The sequence below is a fragment of the Ochlerotatus camptorhynchus genome, unplaced genomic scaffold (assembly GCF_037179485.1).
Source record: "Ochlerotatus camptorhynchus isolate MF236.1 unplaced genomic scaffold, CSIRO-AGI_Acam_v1.1 ptg000256l, whole genome shotgun sequence".
In the NCBI taxonomy this organism is placed as follows: Eukaryota; Metazoa; Arthropoda; class Insecta; order Diptera; family Culicidae; genus Ochlerotatus; species Ochlerotatus camptorhynchus.
Window position 1 is genome coordinate 1,465,638 of NW_027040746.1, and position 19,723 is coordinate 1,485,360.

General features: G+C 37.1%; 2 protein-coding genes across 2 annotated transcripts; one reads left to right on the plus strand and one right to left on the minus strand.

The window, feature by feature from the left end:
• Positions 1-676: 676 nt before the first annotated feature.
• Positions 677-19,381, plus strand: LOC135705017 (zinc finger protein 728-like). The gene is made up of 7 exons (XM_065226567.1): positions 677-908; positions 971-2,179; positions 8,668-8,875; positions 8,955-9,073; positions 17,580-18,926; positions 19,023-19,230; positions 19,302-19,381. The coding sequence occupies exons 1-7, from the start codon at positions 729-731 to the stop codon at positions 19,379-19,381; spliced, it is 3,351 nt and encodes a 1,116-aa protein (XP_065082639.1). The 5' UTR covers positions 677-728.
• LOC135705007 (uncharacterized) lies at positions 13,702-14,641 on the minus strand. The gene is made up of 4 exons (XM_065226557.1): positions 14,629-14,641; positions 14,192-14,513; positions 13,921-14,114; positions 13,702-13,859 (listed from the first exon to the last, which is right to left on the minus strand). The coding sequence occupies exons 1-4, from the start codon at positions 14,639-14,641 to the stop codon at positions 13,702-13,704; spliced, it is 687 nt and encodes a 228-aa protein (XP_065082629.1).
• Positions 19,382-19,723: the final 342 nt, after the last annotated feature.

The following is a 19,723-nucleotide window of genomic DNA, read 5'->3' on the forward strand; positions in this document are numbered from 1 at the left end:
AGATTTATAAATATTTTGTTAAACAGTCAATAATTTGCAATTTTATGATCAGGTATAAATATCAAATGCAACACGCAACATTTATAGCTGCCCGATAAAATTGCAAAATATTGACTGCTGCTATTAATACGTTCAATTACTATCACTCCAAAATCACGTGCAAATGACGTGAAACGCATTTCGAATGAAACGGAATATCACTTAAAAATTACGAATGTTTCCTGTATTTTTTACTCAATTTTCACGTAAGTAGTACGTGGAAATCATGCCTTATATACTTGACTGATCACGTAGATAAATGAAACTGATTTTTTTTGGCTACATAGTATTCCAGTCAAAGTTACGTGAAAAGTAGGATGAACGAAAACCACCTATGTTCTCAGGTAGATCGGACGTGAAGATTTTTCAGAGTGTCCATAATAATCAACAAACCATGGTGGGTATATAAATGGTGATACAGCTTTGTCACTATATAGGCGAGGAGGTCGCGGGGGGGGGGGGGGGGAAGTGTGGTTTTAGAGCAAATTATAAACAAACTCGGTCGCTGTTCCATACAAAAATCCAACATGGCTGAATCATGAATTTGACACATTAGAACACCTATATGTAGACACCTTGCAACAAACTTTATTGTCATTGTCACTGTTTCGTGTTCTGTTCTTTGGTAAAGATTTTGCATTTTCCGATTATTCCAGTATTATTTATGCAGTTAATTATAAATTGACACAATGAAGACCGAGGATCGGTTCGAAGCAGTTTGTGTAGACAAGCTATCGCTTTCATTCACTTGTCGAACGTGTCTAAACACCGACTCTGATCAACAGTTGATTTCGATCTTCGACGACACCGAATCCAGTGGTAAATTATATGTTGATTTGTTCCATAAGTTGTCGCTACTGAAACTGAAGGTATGTAAATTGCGATAGGGCCGTTTCGTATTCTAATATTACTTAATTGTATAACTTTCTAGATTGCGAAAGACGATGGTTATCCGGCAAATATATGCAGTATTTGCATGGAACGGTTACTGGCTGTCGATGCTTTCCGAAAGCAATGCGAAAAAGCTCAAGAGTATCTCGAGCATTACTTTGTGAAACTTCCTGAAAATGTTCCAGATATCAAGCCGGACTTACAAGTCTGCTGTGTTAAAGACTCGGAGATTTTGAACGATTCTAAGAATATTGAACCTCCAGAAGATAGCGAAAATGAGAATCGTAATGATGTTGGATTTGAAAGTGAAGAATCGTCATCAGAATATAAGCCAGAAGGTGAAGAATCATCGTTGGAAGACGAAGAAAATCCTTTAAAGGACAATGGTAAGCTAAAATGTCCTGTATGTGATAAAATTTTCCGAACCGTCGCCATCAAAAATAATCATCTACATTTGCACAATAAAGTGAATGCATTCCCCTGTGATGAATGCGAGATGTCCTTCAAATCCAGGGGCTATCTGAGAAAACATAAGAATATGGTGCACCCAGTTGGCCACGGCAACAAGACCTTTATTCAGTATGCCCATAGCAAGAATCACGAATTGGCGGAAAAACCGTCATCCTATCTGTGTAATATTTGTGGAAAAAGCTTTCGCTACGAATGTACCCTTAAAACGCATCTAAAAAGACACGAAGAGACACTAAAGTATCCTTGTAATATTTGTAATAAACAATTCGCACAGAAAGGTAATCTTAAACTACACCTTGCCATCCATAATAACATTCGGGCTTATCAGTGTGAGCAGTGCGGTAAGAAATTCACCCAACTAGGCCAGCTAAAGTCACATATGATACTACACAATGCCGAAAAGTCGCACCATTGTGAATTCTGTAGCGAATCGTTTCTGAGAATCCGAGATCTGAGGCGACATAATTTGATAGTGCACGGCAAGACAGATGTAAGCATACGGTTTGATCAATCTTTGCCGGAAAACGAAGACACTGTTGAAATGGTTCCAATGAAGATGGAAGAGAAGCTTTCCAAAAAGACCAATGATTTTCCATACGCTTGTGATTTGTGTAGCAGAACGTTTAAAGTGCCGTCATCGTTGGCGAAACATATCAAAATACACAGCGAAGAGAGAAAATTCGACTGCACTAAATGCGGTAATACTTTCAAGGCACTCGCACATTTAAAAAATCACATCAACGCGGTACATCTGAAGCGGAAACCGTACAGCTGCGAGGTAAGTCAAACTACAGTATTGATCGGTTTGGTCAGCCCCCTTTTTGAAAATCTTTTCTATTGTTCTAAACTCAAAAAAAAAAATCACATTTCCGATGGAAAATATCCATTAGAATTTCACATACCTTTCATGTGATCTCATAATTGGGAATCGCACCACGAAATCACATGAACCTTATGTGTCCAATGAAGTTTATGTGGTTTATCACATAGAATTCATGTGATTATATGAATGCTATGTGAATTTCAGATAAAAATCATTAATTTTGTTATTGGAAAAATATCATGTGCGTTCCCAACTATATGAAAACTTTTTTCAGTGTACGATATCTATGCGCTTTTTCAGTGGTCTTCTAGCACCCCAAACATACATCTTATAAGTCTATTTTTATGGTATTTTTCTTGTCGATAATTGTTTTAACATGTTATAACTCTGTTGTTCTCACGTACTATTAAAGATGAATGAGATTGATTTGGAATTACGGTTATGTGAAATGATTGAACGATTAAAGGTCTGATGCGAGGAGGGGCGATTTCTGTTTATTACTGTATTTGCTATTTAATGGTATGTAGCCCGTGATGTATTCCATACAAAGTTGACCGATATTAAAAAAAATCAGTATGTATGTATTTATTTAAAAGATTACCAACACCATTATTATTTAAGTTCTCGAACCATAGAAAAACAAGCTTTTAAGAAAGCTCCCGTTCTAAAAATGTGTGAAGAAAACGAGAATTTTGAATGGTAAACCAATCGAAAGGTTTAAAACATTCCGTGTCGCTGTGTGTCCAAACGACTTCGCAATGAGCCGTCGAGAAAATACCTTTCGAAAAGGTTTTGCGAATACGCCTAAGAAACTGGATCTTGTCAAAGTGCACAATTTTTGTGTGACCATTCTGGGTCTACAACAGGGTGAAGGGATACGAATCCAGAACAGCAGATCCCTCAGTGTCTCGTCCGTGAAGGTTGTTGACATAGCGTCGGCGCAACGAATTTGCGAGGAACACGATAATCAGCACAAGATTTCAGTCGACGGGAAAAATATCCCCGTTCGCAATGCTGAGTTTCAAATTGTTTTAAACGACTCGACAATTTTATAATTTGAAACTGTCAAAAATAAAACTGCAACACGATCAGCGCAACGCACAGTTCTAAAAGATGTTTGCAATCATCAAGTTCCATAAACTTTACTGTTCTTTATGAAGTTCATAGAGTTTTTTTGTAAAGCTCTTCGAAACATCTTTAAATATATCCAAAGAAATTTGAAACAGAGTTCCATTCGTGTTTCAAACTCGCTCAGAAATAAAACAGAATAGTCGAGCAGTTGCAAATCTGGTGCAAAATAGTGCTCGAATAATGAAACTGCAACTCAGAATTGCGAGAGGTGCGTTTCTGTTCTAGTTTCAAATTGAAACAGTCCTTATAAAATACAACAGCATTGCGAACGGCCCAAGGATCTCGCTGGAGGAGGGAGCAGTGGAATTGAGGCTCTACGATTTGTGTGAGAAAATGTCAACAAATCTCGAAATCCCTCAAAAGGTACGGTTATGACGTCATAAGAGAAACGATGCGAAATCGATATCGATATCTCCGCCATTTCGACTGGTGTTCGCATAGCAAACATGCCGGTGAAACGAAACATCGAGTCGTGGGTCACCATCGACGGTCTGATGACACATGCATCTTATTTTGGGCAACTTTGATGTTATCATTCTTTTATTTAACGTTGGTCTCTGTTCCGCAATCTAGTGCCAATCACCGACGAACATCGATTGCCATCCATGTCATGCAATCGAATGTGCAAGAAGGCAGCTTCAGCACCTGCGTAGGATATCGCACCCATTCAACACACACATGGGCCGGAACCAATGGCTTTACTTCCTTTCCGAAGGAAGACGTGACCAGAGATTTTTATGCCCCAGAAAAATCCCACCGACCCCGACTAGGATTGAACCCAGACCCATTGGGGTGAGAGAGCAGTCACGCTTACCACTACACCACCGGCGCCGGCTTAATAATGATGTTATAGCAAAAAGCAGATGAAATTTTGTTCACAAAATCGATGTACATCGTACAACGTAATATTACACAACCAGCAAATGACCTCTGTGACAGCACAGAGAATGAGCGCCCCCTCTACCTGATTTCAACGCTAAAATTGCGCTAAAAGCGGAGCGTAAAACCACAGACAAACAGACATAACACTCGCAAGTTCTTCATCGAACACGCATTTAACGGTCAATTTAAAAGTATAGTAGTTGGTAGTACCGCCACCGGTGGCGCGCATAGTCAATTCCCTTGCGTTTGACGTTTACACCCTACCGCCATCTGTTCAGCGTACTACCCACCACAGTGTACTCAACAGATGGCAGTAATGTTTTAGCGACGATGTTTTACAGTGAGAAATATTCAATGTGTTATGTCTGTTTGTCTGTGGTAAAACTATTGACTTCTTACACCAATAAAATTCCACACATTTTTATTTCGATGTGAAATTCCACATGATTTTCATGTGACCACACATAAACTGAATCCACCCAGAAGCACACATGAAATTTATGAGTTAAATGAATAGTATGTGTGGTTACACATGGTTTTTATGTGTACACATATTAAGTATGTGTTCGACACATAGATATCATTGTAGATCACATTGCAAAAAATCATGTGTGGGACACATAAACATTGCGGATTTCACACCTGATTAGACTCCTGCGCTAAAAATAAGTACAAAGTAATATTTTCGCACTGGTCATAAAAGTTAAATATAGTAATGTTCTAAACCTTTTTCTGCTTTCTAATAAGTCGATTTTTAAATTTTCTGAGATGTGCGAAAATATAACTGTGCAATTATTTTTTGCACAGGAGCCTAATTTGGTGCAAAATGCGCAATACAATATTTGAAATTTTATTAGTGTAGGCTGAGTGAGAAAGCACTGCACTATTCAATTAATTATATGATTTGAGTAGAAGATCCGATAGATGTCGCCCCTTCAGTGGTAGGAAAATCATTTTTGCAGTATGGAGAATATCAGAAAATCCACGATTTGTGACTAAACATGCTTTCACAGAAGAAAACAAATAAACGAGTGTTTACCTTATCACCATAGTAATGTACTCGTGCAATTTTTGTGCATCTAAAACTGCCCATAAAGACGATAATGAATAAAAACTGAAAATTTTCATGCATTTTCAAATGGTTTCCTACCATTCCCATACATTCGAAAATGACTGGCCCTCTGGATGTGGATGATGTCAAAAACAACAAAACATGATTAATTCATTGCTCTGACCAGACCGTTTGTATCAAACAGTAAAGCACGAGGCAATGAAAGAGCCAACAAAAACCACAAGGGACAGCCCTATGGGGTTGTACGCAATGGTAACGTACACACAAAAAATTATCGTTAATGAAATTAAAAAAACCATGGGTAAAATTAAAAGTTTTAACCTTATGTATTATGGTTTTTAGGAAGCGGACCTTACAAATAATGGGTTGTTAAGAACCATTACCATTTCAAATTCTTGTTTTCTCCATACATTTTCGGAAAGAGAACTATATTAGAACGTTTTTACTTATGGTTTGAGAACATTAATGGTTATGGTTATGGTAGTCAGTAAGGCCCATGAATGGTTTTGTAACATCGATCAACTTTATGTGGAATATATCGCGAATTGGTTGCCTGTAAATTACTGATTACCAATTCACGATATATTCCACGTAAAGTTGAGCGATAATACAAAACCATTCATGGACCTTACTGACTATCATAACCATAACCATTAATGTTCTCAAACCATAAGTAAAAACGTTCTAATATAGTTCTCTTTCCGAAAATGTATGGAGAAAACAAGAATTTGGAATGGTAATGGTTCTTAACGACCCATTATTTGTAAGGTCCGCTTCCTTAAAACCATAATACATAAGGTTAAAACTTTATCACACAAACGTTCATGTAAGGTTCCAAAACCATTTCAGTTAAAGTTTAGGAGGGATTATAAACAATTTATAACCATTATCGGTAAGGTCAAGTGATGGTTTGCGTTTATGCGGGAGTTCAAAAGGTACGTGCCCCCTACTTTTTAAAGTAACTTTCAAAATAAATTGTAGAACTGTCAAATCAAAAGCTTGACAGTGTTAAATTTAAAAGTGTATTATTTTTTATTCAAACTAAACTTTCAACATAAAAGGTGATAAAAGCTTTGTATACTTATATTGACATATGTGCCACTTTGATTTAACTATATATAAAATATGTTTAATTTAAATAAAAGCATTTTCAACATCATCTTTTTGTCATCTTTTTTATTGTATACTGAATATCAAAACTTTTAAATAACTGTTTTTATTTTTCAATGGAAAATATTGTTAACATTACCTAACATAATGATATGTATCCATATTGACGCACCCATTTGTCTTTCAAATTAAGCTGCAAACCCAACATACTGACAGATGCCTCAAACTGACCATTATCTGTTTCCTGCGGGACTCCTCCATTACATAGATAGCAGCAGTGTTTGAGAAATTTACAGTTGCTGTTGTTTATGCTGTTCAAACGCAGGGTGTTCAAGAAGTAGATAACTTCCTCCAGCAGGTCCGATCACTACAGCTTCCTGGCTTGGTCATATGAGAATGAAATTGACTAAAATCAAATAAAATCACGTTGTACATGTATGCATGCGTGTTGAAGGAAATTATGCCTCTACCTGCTGGCAGCGAAGAGCGATTCGCAAAGCCCATATTCGACAGAAGCACCCCTTGTCCGATTGTGTTGAAACTGTGTATGTAATGCAAGCTTCATGCCATTCGAGATGATGTATCAAGTGCTAACAAAATTACAGTGAACAAATGTGCCGTTGCATAAAGTTGATATGAACACATATTATTGAAAGTTGAACAATTTTTCTTTCAAATAATGAACTTTTAAAATTACAAGCCAAAATTGAAAGAAGTTTTTTTTTTAAACTCATAGCGTGACTTTCATTTTGAATATATTCGTAGTTAAAACTACAAATTATGAGAAACTTTCAATTTGAAAATAAATTATTTTTATTGATACAGTTTTTATGTTTTGTGTGTAGGACTACGTGGTCTTAGGGAACATGCATAAATGACGTAGCATTTGAGGGGGGAGGTGGGGGCTTCAGAATTTGTGACCGGACATGTATTGGATATAGCCAAATACGCTACGAGGGGTCTAAAATTGATCAAAAATATGCTACGTCATTTATGGATGCTCCCTTATATAATAAATCTTATTTGTTATATATATTACGTGATATAAGCCATAGTCTGTACGGGGTATTAGCCTCGGTATTAGCAACAATCAATTCGAAACTAACAATTTTAAATTGGCTCACTACTTGACTAGCCTATTGGTCCCAAGCAAATCGATTAACGTACCCAATTCTAGTATAAATTCCAGTGCTACATTTCGACTATTTCGGGACCTTCTAGTCATAGAGTTACCTCTATACTAGTAGGGGTGATGCACAAATTATGTCATGCTCTAAGGGGGGAGGGAGAGGGGGGGGGGCAAGATTATGTGACGAGCAATGCATTAGGTATTAGGAAACCGTGTCGAAAGGGGGGATTGGGGTTATTTTTTCCTCAATGTAGAGTGACATAATTAAAGTATGGTTTTTTTTTCTTCGAAAGTCATATCGACTTAAACCTAAAATTCTTTCGAAAAATATTGCAAGTCTTGACAAATCAATTTGGTTGTTTAGGGTTATTGAGGTAAATACATATTCGTTATCTGCGTTAAAAATGGAACCGAAATCTAAAATTTCATCAATTCTGGTACACTGGAACTATTTTAAATAAGTACCATTACATTATCAAAAATCACCATCTTTGCGCCCCTTGGTGGGACTTTGTATGGAAGCGAGATGTCAACGAATAGATTTAGCACAGACAAACAGACGTAACTCTTTGAAAAACTTGTTCTTGAAAACATAGTATCTCAAAACATATAACCTCAGTAACGACATCTATCTGGCTTCTCGCGGAAAACAAGCTTGCTCGCTAACTCGTAAACAAAATTGCATAAAATTTCTATAGAATATATAGAAACGTCAAAGTGATCCGATGCCAGCGCTGCGGCGAGTAGTTCGCGGAACTGATAATATTCAAATCAACCGTTAAATGCATGAACGAAGATACACAATGAAGAGTTACGTCTGTTTGTCTGTGGATTTAGTGTCACGATCAAAAATTTAAATCTTGATTTAAAAATCGAGATGAATGTCCACGGGATCAATAAAAATATCGTTGTGCTCAGAAAACGAAGCTCTATCAGATGACGTATAAACATTGGTATATTTTTCGAAGTTAAACAACCCAATTGCAAGTGTTTATCTAGACACAATAGATACGGCATTGATTTTTAAGAATGGAATAGAGAGCTACTTAGACATGCACCTTAACTATTTTGAAATAAACATAACTTGCAGATTGTAATGGCTATTTTTTTCTTACACAGGTGTGTAAGAAATCATTCGCTCGGGTGGGTGACCGGAACGTTCACATGCGTGCACATACGGACGAGAAACCACACCAGTGCTCTTTCTGTGGAAGAGGCTTCAACTTGGCCAAGGCACTCCGGGCTCATGTCCGGCAACATACGGGAGAAAGGCCATTCGTGTGCATCATTTGCAATGCCGGCTTCACCTGTCACAAAACTCTTGCTTGTAGGTATCTATAAACTACGTTCCTGGCTACGGAAGTATTTATATATTGCAACACTAACTTTTTTCATCTTTGGCACAGCTCACACGCGTAGGCTGCACGCGGAGGATCCTCAGGTTCTCAGGAAGGTAGACGAGTTAGCACAGACGGTGCTGTTTGCACCGTCATCTGCTGCTGTAGGAGATGGGGCCTCAACGACGGTAACTAAATCGGAGGATTCTTAAAATACATGCACTAAATTTTAAGAGCATACTAAAAGGGTGCTTTTTCATCCGAAAGATCCTTGCAGAACAGGTCCTGACAAAAGATTTGTCCCAGGATGGTGTCAAAATATATTGTGACGAATAGGCCCTTTCGATAAGTATCCGCCGCTGGAGGCGCTGCGTAGAAAAAAGTGATGAAGTGTAAACAAACTGTCAAACCCCATACGGCGTTGTAAAAGGTGGAATAAAATACATTTTATTTGATAATTCTGATGCTTTCTTGCAATTTTATCCACATATTATAAGAATAAGATTATTTATCTACGCTATGGTAAGTGATAATTGTGATATTAATGCATTTTAAGATGGAAAAATGTCAATGTTATGATTTCTTTTCAGAGGGAACGAAATGGTGATCGTGAAAACAACTGTGTTGTTTTCAGTTGTAGGAGAGGAAATTGCCAGTTATTTCCAGTTCCTCACAAGGGTAGTAAAGTTTTCAGCAAGTGGACAAAGCTCTTGGAATTAAACGGAAGACCAGGATATAAAATATGAGGTGACCATTTCAAACCAGAAGACTTCCTGTTCCGTGAGATAGTTTTTATTGATACATTAGAAATTGTATTTAATGATCATTTATTATTCAGTAAAACGGACAAAGTTAAAAACCACGGGTATTCCGTCGGTTCTGCCAATGCAGATTAAAAAGGTAACGTTGAAGCCAGGGTGCTGTATATCAGGATGCCGGAAAACTAAGCCACTTGTAAGGATTCCTCCCGCATTTAGCTTAAGGCGAACTAAATGGAACTGCGTTCTACGTCTTCCAGCTGACGAGTCATCGAAGTGGCTGAAGATTTGTCACAAACATTTTAAATTAAATGATTTCGTTCAAAGTAAGTCCATTTAAACTATTCATTGCTAAATGTATCCATTGATTTATTTTTCATCAGTAACATCTCGCTACCTCAAACCTAACGCAGTTCCAAGCCGAGGAATCGCACCAAAAAGCAAGCGCAAAATTAAAATTTTTGTCAAAGAGGTTCCTGTTCTAGCCGAGACTAACGTACCGGAACATGGATACAGTGTTCCATGGAGAATGCCTCGAAGCAGAACTATATGTTTTGTTCCTGGGTGCACAGCACGGGCAGGAAACGGCATAAAGTTGCATCGGTTTCCTCGCGATACATTAATGTTGAAAAAATGGACTCATTCCGTAAAAACAAAGAAGCCTCCTTCGAAGTACTCCAAAATCTGCAGCAGACATTTCACAAGCGTCGAATATCAACCAGGTAATAACAACATTTAGTTTTAGAAACAATAAGGATCCAATTTTGTTAACAAACTCAGTGCTAACATTTGAAAACGGCGCAAAAGCCATTTGTAAACAAATGGTTTGTGGGCCCTTTACTCGCTACCCGAAGAACGCCCACGCAAACCAACAGCATCGTCAGGAAGGGGAAAATTTCCCCTACCCGATGTTGCTGTTGTGTCGCGTGGGTGTACTTCAAGTAGTGAGTAAAGGGCCCACAAACCATTTGTTTACAAATGGCTTTTGTGCCGTTTTCAAATGTTAGCACTGAACTATACAAGATTTTTAAGTCATTCACTAATTTTAATAGATTTTAATAAATACGAAATATACGAGGAAAAATAAATATCTGAAAAATCTACATTAAAAATGTTTGACATTTGAGTGCAGAGCACAAGTAAATTATAGACATGGTGATGTGTTGTCAAAAATTGGACCCAAATTGTACATAGGGTCAATTACCTATTTATGAATTTCCTCACTATTTACTATGATTTATTTTTAGGAGGAAAACGTCTAAAACCTACAGCATGTCCATTTTTATACCTTCCAACGACTGCTGTGTTACAACTTCCAAATCCGTACAACCGACCAAAAACTAAACAACGAACTATTCGAAGTCAGAATCATCTTCAGTCCCATGATGAAACATTCATGAATCGTCTTTCTTCAACATCGTCAACGCAGTCTGATTCAGATACGAATAGAGATTTTAAAGAAAATGACAGAGATTATTTAAATTCTGTTGACAATAAATTTAATTCAACGTTTTTGTCTCGTACGGATCATAATAAGGATGATATGCAAACCAACCATGTGGAAGGAGTGGAAAATAAATTCTTTACTACAGTGTCAGATGATAATGGATGTAAACCAAGCGTTACACACAACGATGTTACTAACTCTAATGCAGATACTAATGAAAACTCAACATTCCTAAAAACTGTTAGTAGAGGAATTTCTGAACGAGGAAAGGAAGCTACGTTAACCAACTTGATTAAAACTGATAGAGATGCAATTGTCTGGACTGGAGTAGCATCTCTTGAGCAGTTGGATTCAATTTGTATTTCAGTCAAGATAATTGAAGATCAGTTGTATAAAGTGCAGTTCAGGATGTCAGCCATCGATCGGGTTGTATTAACCTCGGTATTAACATTAGCAAAATTAAAGCAAAACATTTCGTTTATTGCTCTTGCTACTCTTTTTGACGTAGCTACTTAGACAGTGTCACATTATTTCAGTCATACAATACAGGTGAGATTAAGATTCAGAATACCGAGTGTGCAAAATGCGTGTCGTTGCTACGGACAAGCTCACCGAGAAGCTCACTTCTCGGCAACGGGGCAGGATCGTCACACATTTTGCAGGCTCATTATTATGATAATTAATTTTGTTACAGTAGTTTACCTTACGATTACACGGTTTACACGATTAGAATATGCTTAAAACTACATTTTTCTTTCAATAACTAATCTTATTTCTATTTTTTGCAGATTCTAGCGGAAGTGTTGCAAAAGTTTGTACACTGGCCTGACCGTGAAGAAATAGCTATGAATATACCACTATGTTTTAGAGGAAAATTTGAAAAAGTGAGGTGTGTGCTGGACTGCACCGAAATGCCTGTTGCTACTCTTAAATGCATCAACTGTTGTATTGCATGTTATTCAAATTATAAGGGAAGGAGGACTATAAAATTTCTTCTTGGTGTGACCCCAGGTGGACTCATCAGCTACGTGAGTAAAGCATACAGTGGAAAAGCATCTGACAAACAAATTTTTGACGAACAAACATTTGTAAACTTGCTTGATGCTTTCACTGATGAACTGATGGTTGACAAAGGCTTTAGCATTCAACAGGAATGCCTCAATAAGGGAATCCGTCTTCATATTCCTCCGTTTTTGCGAACTGATCGACATACAGAAAGAGATGCTATACTGAATGAAAGCATTGCAAAATCCAGGATCCATGTCGAAAGAGCAATACAGCGGATAAAAATTTCTGGAATCATGCAATCAACAGTTGAAGCTCCTGTATTGGGTCTAGTTAATAGCATAATGACCGTAATATGCGCACTGGTGAACTTATCTTCACCTATTCTAAAAGACGATAAGTTTTGAAGATTGGATGGTACTTATTATAAGGTTAAAACTTGTATTTTTATTCAAATGTTATAACGATATTAATAGTAGCTGAAAAAATATGACAATTTTCAAAATAAATACTTTAAAACTTAATCCTCCTATTTGAAGGTAATTGTTATGATGACAAGATAAAAAAGAATAAATTTTGAGATTTAAATATTCATTCGGAAAACTTTTTAAACTCGAGAAATTATGCTACTTTATAAAAAGAAAGGAAGATAAACTATAACTAAACTGTAACAATATTTATTGGCTCACAGATTATTTGAGAGGCAGTAATCTATTTAAATAAAGAAACATGTACAATATGAACCTATAACAATCAGGATTCAATAATAAATCATTTCTAGTAATTGATTCTTCAGATCATTTATTTTTTCCTCTTGTATCTGTACCTATAGTATTAAAAATTGCCCCTAATTGATTTTATTACGCACATTTTCGTTTCTAACTACAATTTCTTGCAACAAATGGTTAAAATAAACCTGTTTCAATGAACTTACTAAATTTGAAACATAGTCTTCATCGTAATCGACTTCAATGATTATAAAGTCGTCCTCATACTTACAATAGACAATAAAATCGCACTTCATGCATCCTGTGACATGCATGCACATTTGTACTTGAGCAAAATATTTGTGCTTCCCGTTCAAAACCCAAGAGGAATTCACTCGTTTCAGATAAGTCTGCGTTGCCTTGCACTGGTTCACCATCCAATTAAGATCGTGGTCCTCTCCAGACGTAGGGCATTTGATTTCAAGTAGGAGCCTGCAGGTAGAGTCAATTCCATCTGGACTAACGCCAATCCAAGGATTACTGGGACACACTACAAAGCCACATTTTTTCACCAAAGGATTTCGTTTTCTTTTGTAGCAGTTTAGTGCTAGTTCTTCAGTCCGTTTACCATAGTCAAGGGCCTTTGAGCGGAATGCTTTGGGATTTAGGTAGTGCTGAATTTTCCTGTGCCAATCAGCGTTTTTGTTGCGGGTGTAGGTATAGAGGTCATAACACGAACTAGCGGTAATTCTGATAGAGCGATGCAAATACCAAGCATTATTTTGCTGTTCTTTGGTATCATCACAAATATCGAGTATGGACTGCTTATCTTTAACCACAACATTTTCGTAAAATAGTCTTAGGTTCTCCGGAAGCAACTCAAGATCGGTTCTGGATGTTCAACAAGGTGATTCACTGTTGATGCTGATCATATCATGTAATTCATGTCGGGAGACATAAATACCATGATCTGAACGATTCAGTGGCCCTGAGGTGGGTATTGGACAGCTGAGTTCTCTCCCATCGATATGCTTCTTGATGGCTGAGTTCGGAGATGCTGTAAATAGAAGCAACGCTTTATAATCTATATCGTCGTCAACATGCTGCAGCAACTTTACCTTGGAGAATTCGGTTGAAAGCTTGTTGCAGAAGATCTTCTTTATTAGGTGCATTTGAAAATAGCTTTGGATGCTTACGAACACAACAGAGCTCCTCCACTGGTTTTGCACGCCAAAGAGACGTCATGTTCGTTTTACTTTTACCCCATGCCTGTCGAGAATCTGTACATGTCATGTGTTCAACAAATTCAAATCTAAAATTGGACGGGAGTAACATTATCTGTCAATTCTTGCATATTGTCAAGATTGTTATGAAAATGTATATACTTACTGACAGAGATGAAGTAAGCATGCCACTATATGCTTACATCGTGCTGTTCCAGCTTTGCACGAACACTTCATAATCCACTGATGGTGATCCGATCCGATTTTAAGCTCCAGTTGGTCAGGGACATCCGCCGGATGCGAACTTTGGAGAACATACGCCTGAAGATTCAAGTGGCTGGATGTTTTATGAGTATATCCAATACACACAATGTGTCCCGAATCATACACATTCTGTCCTTCTCGTAAAGGTCTCACCGAGTCTCCTACATAATCCAATACGTTTCCAAACGATATCGGAACCTTTTCATGATTGGCAACATCGGAACCTAAAACCAAACAAATAACCTAGCAGTTCATAATAGCAAATACGTTTCTGAAGCCCAAACAATCTCCAGAAATATAATCATTATATATCAAACTATGGGAAATTAATTATATTACCTGTGTTGTCCATCTTTATTATTGTCACTGTTATTTTCCCCCGGAAATATTAGTTTAACAATGCACCTTTCTATAGGTACACAGCAGCCAATGTTTTGAATTTCATCACTCTTTTGACAGTTCCAAATATCGTCACCAGATAGCGTTCCGGTGCTTTTAGTTTTGCTCGAATTCACCTATTCAGTTTGACACATTGTTTCGGACTTATCACCGCTGCGATTGCAGCGTCACGGTGGTCGATTGAAACATGGATTTGTCAATTAATACGTCATTGCGCTCGGATAGCAGGGTTAATCGATAACTTTCCATCTGTCAAATTTTAACCAAAAGTTAAAATAATCCACCAAATGGTTCAGAGCCTAATACCCCGTTCACATTACAGCCTATATCACGTAATATAGGCTGTCTTGCAATGAGCACTCATACATAGGATTTCCAGTGAAAACTAGATGTATGAGTGCTCATTGCAAGACACCGTATATCACGTGATATCCCGCATAAACGCGAACCATAAATTGACATTACCTAAAATGGTTAAAAATTGTTTATAATCCCTGCTAAACTTTAACTGAAATGGTTATGGAACTTTACATGAACGTTTAATGATAAAGTTTCAACCTTATGTATTATGGTTTTTTGGAACTGGACCTTACAAATAATGGGTTGTTAAGAACCATTACCATTCCAAATTCTTGTTTTCTCCATACATTTTCAGAAAGAGAACAATATAAGAACGTTTTTACTTATGATTTGAGAACATTAATGGTAATGGTTATGGTAGTCAGTAAGGTCCATTAATGGTTTTGTATTATCGCTCAACTTTACGTGGAATATATCGTGAATTGGTAATCAGTAAATTACAGGCAACCAATTCGCGATATATTCCACATAAAGTTGATCGATGTTACAAAACCATTCGTGGACCTTACTGACTACCATAACCATTACCATTAAAGTTCTCAAACCATAAGTTAAAAGGTTCTAATATAGTTCTCTTTCCGAAAATGTATGGAGAAAACAAGAATTTGGAACGGTAATAGTTCTTAACAACCCATTATTTGTAAGGTCCAGTTCCAAAAAACCATAATACATAGGGTTGAAACTTTATCATTAAACGTTCATGTAAAGTTCCATAACCATTTCAGTTAAAGTTTAGCAGGGATTATAATCAATTTTTAACCATTTTAGGTAAGGTCAATTTATGGTTCGCGTTTATGCGGGATACGCTGTAATGTGGACGGGCTATAAACAACATCAGCTTTTTTTTTTTTTTTACTTTGGATTTGTCTTTTCAGACAGGCTAAAGGCCGGCGCACAATAGATACGTTTTCGGGTTTTTTGACAGTTAGCCTATGCATTATCTGTCAAAAACAGCGCTGCCATTTATACAGATTTATCTGTATTATACAGATTTTTTAATCTTAATACAGACCCGATACAGAATACAGATTTATCACAGATTTTTAAATTACAATACAGATTTATACAGATTTTTATAAAATGCTTGAGAAAAAAAAATTCAAAATTTATAAAAACAAAATAACTTGCTCGATTTTATCAGCGTACCCCCTTCTCTCCAAAATTAATTGTTGTGCTAAAAACCATATTTTTTGCAGTGGGATCTACTCGAGGCGTTGCTGTTTCTTTTATGCTTCTCTCACTCCCTCCAACGGAAAACGCAGTCACGCCCGTCACGGTAGTTTCGTTGTAATACTTAGCTCTCATTTTTGTTCTGTTAGCCATCAACTCCATCAAAATGAAATCAATTTGAGTTATCAGGAATAATGAAAACAACATAAATCTTGTTTTCATTTTGTTCTCACCCTCTGCTCGGGAACCTATCAAATTTCCATCGACAATTAATCTTGTTATGGTGTTTTTGACAGCATTCACAACCAGAGGACCAACCGCTTTCGGATGCATATGGAGCTGGTAGTAAACGATTTGAGATTGTATGGGGATTTACAGTATTAATTGAATATTTCCAATATAAGCATGTATGTTAAATACAAGAAAAGTGCCCGAGCACATTAAAATGGTACAAATACAAGTACTCGTAAACATTTTACTTGCATTGAAAATGTATTTCGTAAGAAATTGCAGATTTTCTGATATTCTCCATACTGCAAAAATGATTTTACCAGCACTGGCGGGGCGACATCTCTCGACTTTTCGGTGTAACTACCACACAAATGATGTAATTAATTGTATTCATATATATTAAAAATATCAAATAGTAATGAACTCGTGCACTTTTTTGCATTTAAAACTGCTTATCAGGAAGATATTTAATGAATAGAAACTAAAATCTCCATACATTTTCAAACGGCTTCATATCACTCTTATAAATAAGTACGGACGATATCACAAATGGCGCAATTATATCCCGTATGGTAAGTACGATAGCCCGTATAGGTGGTTAAGCACTTTTTATGGTTATTTTGTATGCACTGTATTTATAAAACAACAAAACATGATTAATTAAGAAAAAAATCGACAGAAAATACAGATTTTTTAATAGAGTGGATACAGATTTTTTATAAAACCACCTGGCAGCTCTGGTCAAAAAACCCGAAAACGTATCTATTGTGCGCCGGCCAAGACCATGGCTGGTCCATCTCGTAACATCAGCTTGCTTGTTCATTGCAGCAGATTCTAGTATTTTCCGTGGTGCAAGGAAGCTCTGTAATGTTTTAATTGAAAGTCAAATAACATGAAGAAAGACGATAACTTTGAAAAAGTTAGCGTAGATAAGTTATCGCTTGCATTTACTTGTCGTACATGTCTGAAAACCGATTCTGACCAACACTTGACTCCAATTTTCGAAGACGCCAAAGACAGTGGTAAATTTGATGTTTTCGATCAGCTGTTGCTGCTGAAGCTCAAGGTATGCGATTGGTAGGGGTCATCTTGTTTTATTCTAATTATTGTTTCCTATTGTAATATTCCAGATTCAGAAAGATGATAGATATCCAGAAAATATATGCAGCATTTGCATGGAACGGTTGGAGACTATAGATGCTTTCCGAAAGCAATGTAAAAAGGCTCAAGAGCATCTCCAACAGAACTTTATCAAGCTTCCCAAAGATGAACCGAAATGCATATCGGAAGTACTAGTCTGTTTCGTTGGAGATTCGGAACTTTTGAATGATTCGACTAATTTGGAACCTCCAGATGATGAGGATCATTTGGGTGATAAAGCTGATAATAAAGAATCGTCGTCGGAATATAATCCAGAGAATGAAGAGTCTTCATCGGAAGAGGAAGCAGCGTTCGAAGGGAAAAATACCGAAAAACACGACGAGAAGCTAAAATGTCCAGTATGCGATAAAATTTTCCGAACCCTTGCCATCAAGAATAATCATCTATATTTACATAGTGACGTAAAAGAGTTTTCATGTAATGAATGCGGCAAGTCCTTCAAGACGAAACGGTATCTGCGAAAACACAAGGATTATGTTCATGCTTTCGGTGATCATGAATGTGCTACGTGTGGAATGAAATTTACCAAAACATCCAAATATCAGTACCACTTGGAATCACACAACCGATCTGAAAAGCCCAGAAAAGAATTCAAATGTAGCCTTTGCGACAAAATATTTGTTCACCGAAACCATTGGAAAAGTCACGAATTAACTCACACCGGAAAACGGTCCTACCTGTGTAACATTTGTGGCAAAAGTTTCATCTACGACAGCAGCCTTAGAACGCATCTTAAAATCCACAACGGAGATGCAGAAAAGTATGCATGTGATATTTGTAATAAAACGTTCTCAAGCAAAGGGAGTCTAAAAGCGCACCTCGATGTCCACTTGAACGTGAGAGCATATCAGTGCGAGCAATGTGGCATGAAATTTGTCCATCAAACCACACTCAAAGGACACATGAAGCTTCACAATGCCGAAAAAACGCACCATTGTGAATTTTGTCAGGAATCATACCTTAGAATCCGAGATTTGAGGCGCCATCGTTTGTTAATTCACAACAAAACAGAAACAATGAATCGAGAGATTCAGCAATCACTTCAAGAAAATGAAATTGTCGAAAAGGCACCCACCAAAGAAGAAGATAGCCCTTCCAAAAAGCGTCGCAAAAGACCAATAGAGAACAAACCTTACAGTTGTGATTTGTGTGACAAATCGTTCAGAATACCGTCAGCGTTGGGAAACCACTTGAAGATCCACAGCGAGGACCGGCAATATGTCTGCAAAGAATGCGGCAATGCATTTAGGAATATTGTACATTTGCAAAACCATGTCAACGCCGTACATATGAAGCGAAAACCATACAGTTGTGAGGTAAGTGATATGGGTTAGACCCATTGGTCTCTTTCTTGAACCAAGTCAAATATGCAAGCATTTAATTGGTTAAGATCTAATTTTATGAACATACAGGTATGCAAGAAATCATTCGCCCGGGCGGGCGATCGGAACCGTCACAGGCAAATGCACTCATCTGATAAACAATATCAATGTTCTGACTGTGGAAAAAGTTTTAAATGGGCAAGGTCTCTTCAAACTCACATTCGAGAACATACGGGAGAAAAGCCTTACGTATGCATCATTTGTAATGTGGGTTTCGCACGGCAGGATTATCTGGCCCGTAAGTATACGAGACTGTAGGTAATGAAGTGAGGCACTTTAGTTATGCGGCGCATGTTTTTTTTTTCGTAGGCCATACTCGAAGTGCGCATACCGAAGCACAAATGAACATTCCGAAGGAAAGTGAAGAACTAGCTCAGTCGGTATCCTAGTCACCAGGCAACCAATTCCTGAATGATTTGTATGCTTCGAATGTCAACTCTGAAATATGTACCCACTACTGAAAATTGTAGCAGCGAAACCAACCAATAATAATGGGTATTTTGGGAACAAAAAGGATTAAAATTGGCTGCCGCTGAAATACCAACTACGTTCTATGAAATATATGTTTTCTTAATGGAAAAAGGCCAAGAAATCGATTCCATTTGCGTACGCTACGGTAACTATGTGTTTTGGCGCTCATTTTTCTTCATGCCCCCGTATTTAAAAGAGTTTTATTTAATCGCGTTTAATAATCTATTCAATCAGTAAAATTTGGTAGAAATTACCAATTA

Excerpts from the sequence above, each read along its gene's own strand:
- LOC135705017 (XM_065226567.1), top strand. The coding sequence starts at position 729 with ATGAAGACCGAGGATCGGTTCGAAGCAGTTTGTGTAGACAAGCTATCG. Across the intron at positions 909-970 it reads TGTCGCTACTGAAACTGAAG|ATTGCGAAAGACGATGGTTA; the intron begins GTATGTAAATTG and ends ATAACTTTCTAG. Across the intron at positions 19,231-19,301 it reads ACGGCAGGATTATCTGGCCC|GCCATACTCGAAGTGCGCAT; the intron begins GTAAGTATACGA and ends TTTTTTTCGTAG.
- LOC135705007 (XM_065226557.1), bottom strand. Across the intron at positions 14,115-14,191 it reads TGCTTACTTCATCTCTGTCA|ATTTGAATTTGTTGAACACA; the intron begins GTAAGTATATAC and ends GTCCAATTTTAG. Across the intron at positions 13,860-13,920 it reads TTTCAACCGAATTCTCCAAG|CATCTCCGAACTCAGCCATC; the intron begins GTAAAGTTGCTG and ends TTCTATTTACAG.